General features: G+C 37.0%; 1 protein-coding gene across 1 annotated transcript in view; it reads right to left on the bottom strand.

Moving 5' to 3' along the window:
* Positions 1 to 5,195, bottom strand: part of LOC107557697 (CD81 antigen-like) — a 25,069-nt gene continuing 19,874 nt past the window's right edge. The window contains exons 3-4 of the mRNA XM_016241200.1: positions 379 to 482; positions 1 to 288 (exon numbers count right to left, since the gene is read on the bottom strand). Coding sequence (XP_016096686.1) covers positions 1 to 288; positions 379 to 482 — 392 coding nt within the window. The remainder of the gene's footprint in view (positions 289 to 378; positions 483 to 5,195) is intronic.

The raw sequence follows: 5,195 nt of genomic DNA, 5'->3' as shown, positions 1-5,195 counted from the left end.
TTAGTGAAACGAAGGTTCACTAGGTAGTGCGCAGGCGCCGAACGCGTCCGTCCTAGAGCGCTGTCTACGGAGTGTATTTTGATTGCCTTGAGCATCTGGACTATTATTTGGTTTGAGAGGAGTTTGTGTTAGCTTAATTAATTGTGTGCTCCTCAGAACATCAGGACTACTTACAGTCTCATGAAAGATCTTCAAGACAGCAGCGGCAGCCTGCTTTTGCTCACTATCTGTAAGAAAAATGCCTCTGTCATACACAGAGTCATAGAAAGTGATCAGCTCTTTGGAGATCTGGAAAAAAAAAAAGTATAATTACAAATATGAAACCAGATGTGTATGTCAGCTTGACACTGTGTATGCATGTTTGTCCGAGAAACTGACCTTGTCTTTGTTCATGAATCCCCAGATTCCAGCAGCAACCTCACAGGCAAACAGAATGACCAGGCAGGCAAAGAACTGTGGGAGAGAAAGAAAATGGACATGTACTGTATGGTCAGGAGTCTGTCACTGAATTCATAATGAACAACAACGTGGATTAACTCTTTAGAGATATATTTAAATTAGTGCTGTCAAACGATTAATCGCATCCAAAATAAAAGTAATTAAAAAAAAATATTTTTACGTAATATGTGTGTACTGTGTATATTTGTTATCCATATATAAATACACATGCATGTATATATTTAAGAAAAAGATGAAGAAAGAAAGAAAGCTCCCTCTTGTCTCAGTGTTTACATTGCTTAGGCAGAGTGTTTGCATGGATGTTCAAATGGCAGCGAATAGAGACAGACAAAGAGAAACAGAAACAGAAAAGAAAACTCTCTCTCTTAAAGTCGGCATGAAATCAAAATTGACTTTATTTACTTTACTAGCGCACATTGCTAGTCTTGATGTGAACAATTAATCCGTGCAAGTTAATCCGCTGAAAAAAATAGTTTGTCTTGGTAATCTTTAATCAAAATCTGATCATTTGCTTCTGCTCTGGAATGGCTTCTCTGAATCCTTCTCTGATGACGTCAGTTTGACGGCTTGGGCAGAATATCCTTTAAACACACCCCTCCAACCGTTAGTTTGATATGAGTGAGAGACAGAGAGGAGGAGAGCCAAAATAAAACCATGCCCTCCATTCAATATTCCGTTTCAGATGGAAATACGTCACTACACTGAAATAAAATCGGCAGCAACTTCCGGTTCACGCGGACTTTAAGAAACAATCAGCCACACACACACAAACACACACATTGAAATGACTCAGCACACAGAATGAGTGAGCATGAATTATCCTGCAACTGTATCTTTCACTGTGGCAATACCTGTTCACTCTTGCGTGTTAGCTTCTGTATTTTTTTTATTATTTTTTGTACCATTGTTTTTTAGTTGTAGTTGTTTTGTTTATTAACATCATTAGCTATATTATTTCTTCTCTCCAGCAAAATAAAATAAATTAAAATAAAACAAAACAATATTCCAATGTGGTGAACTGTTCTAAAAGCTGTTATGTCAGGTTTAATCAATTCACTGATTGATTCTATCTTCTCAATCACTCAGCACAGGAGCAAATGGATGTAAGGCACATACATGATTGATTGGTTGACATGATTGAAAGGTTGGGGGCGTGATCGGCTTGGAATGCATTTTCAAATCCACATTGACTAGTCTACACTGATCGCGCGGTATTTAATGAAAATGCAATTGAAACATCTTAAGTGTAAGTGTCAATGCATTTAAGAAAAATAAAAGACATTTAAATCACCCTTTTTGCAACCATTTTGCTGCACATTTGGCTCAAAATGCATTTAGAAATTCACACTGCATTTTGCTACAATTATCACGCGGTATCACGATGAAAATGCAATCTCAAGTGTCCTACCCGTAAGTCTAAATGCATTTAGGAAAAATGGCATTTAAATGAAAATTTTGCTATAGTTTTTGCTTGGACCTGTTAAACATATCTAATCAATTTGGGTAATACAATTTCATTTTAATTTCATTTGCCTTTGTTATTTATTTTTGTTTAGTTTAACATCTTTAGACGTGTTTTCTTTTCTCCAGCAGTAAATAAATAAATAACCAATCCAATTTGGTGAACTGTTCTGAAAGTTGTTTTGTCAGGTTTAATCAATTCACTGTTTGAATCAATTCACTGATTCTCTTGTCAGTCACGCAGATACTGGACAGAACCTGAGATTTCCCTACCCAAACTCAAACCATCTACAGTGCATAATACCTACTGCATAATGTCTGCATGCTCATCATATTGTACTTGCATTGTAGGCACACTACAAAAAAACTGTTCAGCATCATTGTTTTAAAATCAAATTAATTCCTTGCTCTGGAAGTGTAAAGAAAACCCTTCTTTCTTTGTTTCTCCATCTCTTATTCAAATTCAGTTGATCTTGTCCTTCCAGCCCCCTCTCTCATGCTCCGGCCTGCACAGCGACACACACAGGGCACTTCAACTTACAAACTAAATCTCCAGAGCATAATTCAATTTTGTTTTTAAAACATCTAAATGTCCTGCTGTCATTTAGTGACCGTGCCCATTCCCTTGCAAAAAAAATCAATGCAATGTGGGGTGGTGCGGGAGGGGACTGACCGAGCCCTGGTTCCATTTACTTAATTGCGGTGGGTAAGGGGCTAAAGGAACTGCCACCAGGCCATTTCTCAGTGTGACAGGCCTGAATGCACAAACAGATGATGCCAGAGTTCAGAGTTGACCCACAGTGGAAGTAACGGTGAGAAGAAAAGCTGCAGCGAGAGAGAGAGAGAGAGAGAGAGAGAGAGGGAGAGGGAGAGGGAGAGGGAGGGTGGCATGTTCTCAGACAGCAGGCGGAGCTGTAATTGGAGGAGGGGTGCTGGGATGTGTGAGCAGATTTTTCCTCTTGTTTTTTTTTCTCTAGAGACTGTTTTCTGTAACTTACGTCCTTTGAACACACAGTAACATCTTAGCTTTTGAAAGTCCAAACATGCACATTTGATTTATTGTATCTAAATTACTAAAGAAACTGTTTCTTGTAAGGAGCTGTTTCTAACCTTATCTAACAATTACATTTAGTTTTGTAGGTGTGAACGAATATATTCAGGATGATCAAGTTAATAAAATAGATTTAAATTTTTTTTAATGTTAAATAATGTATAGATTTTTTTTAACTTGAATAAAATAAAAATGTAAGATGTAACTACATAAAGGACATTTTTAGATTAACTTTTTGTATTTTAGTGTACACACAACAAACTCTTTCTATAATTCTGTGTTAAAATGCTTAAACATCAGTCATGAATTGTGAAACTAGCCTACAAAAGCTATTTCTGTATAAGATAAATATTATTTAACACTACTGAATCAACCTAAACACATCAGGTTACACTAATAAATGTGATTTTAAGGGTCGGATTAAGTGGAAATAGCTCCTTAAGGAAACAACTGCACGTTAGCACTCTTTAAGTTGTAGGCCTGTGGCTAGTGTTATTCTGGAAGTACATTTGTTGATTCTCTAAGCATAATTACTTCCTTTTCCTGTTTTCCTCATTAATCTTGCCTTGTTTTCCCTGCTCATGCTGCCAGCTCCTTTTCCTCACGCTCAATCATCACCATTCACTCCGTCTCACAGATGTGATATCACCAGGACTTTTGTGTTCCCACTCTCGCATCTCTGATTGCGTTCAAGATTCACACGCTCACCCTTCATCTTGGTTCCCAAATCTTTTTTTTAAGACACTCACTGTCTGTATTTGATGGTATGATATCTCTAAGCTATGACAGTAACTATTACAGTGCAATGAGAGAGTTGGAAAAGGCTGAATTAATACTCTCCTTTCACATAAGAAAAAACAAACTTTGTTTAAACACGTCAGGAAGTAACAGCCCAAACTGGATTCTTAAGATATGCCATTCAAATCTGAAGAAACAAGACGAATCGAAAAGCAGAAAACCTTGAAAATCACAAAAGGCCAAGTCACAACACTTCAAGGTCACTTCCTAAGAAGGAAATGTAATGTTTGCTCAGCTAAAACACTCAATTTGACCTTAAGAATACAGCAAAACAAGCCATTCTTATGGAAAAGAAAAACATCAGAACAATTAATACTAACTTGAAATTAATTTAGGGCCTAAGCCTGAAAAGAACTGGAGATAAGTACACAAATGCATATCTGTAGCTGTCTGTTAAGCAAGAACATACAGAAGAAAATTAGTTTTGCATTCCAAGGAAGGCTGACTGCTTTTGAAAAGTGCTTCCATCTGGCAACCAGCAAAAAGTCTCCTGAAATTAATTTGTCCACTTGAAAAGGCTTTCAGTGGAGAGGAGCATAAATCCACATCAGTTCTGTGGTACAAATAACTAAAAGACAATGAGCTGCAATGCTAATGCTGAGTGCTGATGGATTTTCAAAGTGATTGTGATTATAGGAACAGGAAGCCATTTGTGCTAATTGAATATAAATGAATTCAAAGTATTGACTGAAAAAAAAAACATTTTAGCTAAGTGTCTCATGAGGCCTGCTGACACTGGTATGCTATCAGACGAAATTTATGCTAAAGGGAATATTCAACAAATAATGTTACTACTGTCAGTATCATGTTGGTCAAAAGGTCTATCTTTGTATTCCATGCAGGAGTATTTGAGTTTTACTTTCAGATTGACAGCCCCCACTGGTGATCTCCACGGGATGTTTTTATTAGATTGCCATTGAGTTAATAGTTTGCCAAGAGTCTGATATTGGTCCAAAAATACATTATCTCTTTAGCCACAATCAGCTTGTTGCTCACTGGGTGGAGGTGGCTACTTAAAGAGGCACCAAAAAGACATTAATTCACTATGTTTTCTGTACTAAAAGGAACATGTGGGCATTTCTCTGGTGAATGAATCACAAAAACATCCTTGCGGAAAAAATTACTCAACTGTACCGTACATGAGATTGTTATATACAATAACCAACACTGATTACTGGTTAGTGGTAGTTTAAATATTAGAACTCAGTGAATGTTTTGCATTGCATGCCATAGAATCTGTATAATTTCCACTTAAAGGGGTCATATGATGCGATTTTAAGTTTTCCTTTCTCTTTGGAGTGTTACAAGCTGATTGTGCATAGATAAGATCCCTGAAGTTGCAAAGACTAAAGTCTCAAAACCAAAGAGATATTCTTTATCAAAGTTAAGACTCTGCCACGCCCCCCTAAAACGGCTCGTTCTAACA

The sequence above is a fragment of the Sinocyclocheilus grahami genome, unplaced genomic scaffold (genome assembly GCF_001515645.1).
Source record: "Sinocyclocheilus grahami isolate Dianchi unplaced genomic scaffold, SAMN03320097.WGS_v1.1 scaffold615.1, whole genome shotgun sequence".
In the NCBI taxonomy this organism is placed as follows: domain Eukaryota; kingdom Metazoa; phylum Chordata; class Actinopteri; order Cypriniformes; family Cyprinidae; genus Sinocyclocheilus; species Sinocyclocheilus grahami.
This window is presented reverse-complemented; position numbering and strand designations above follow the sequence as displayed.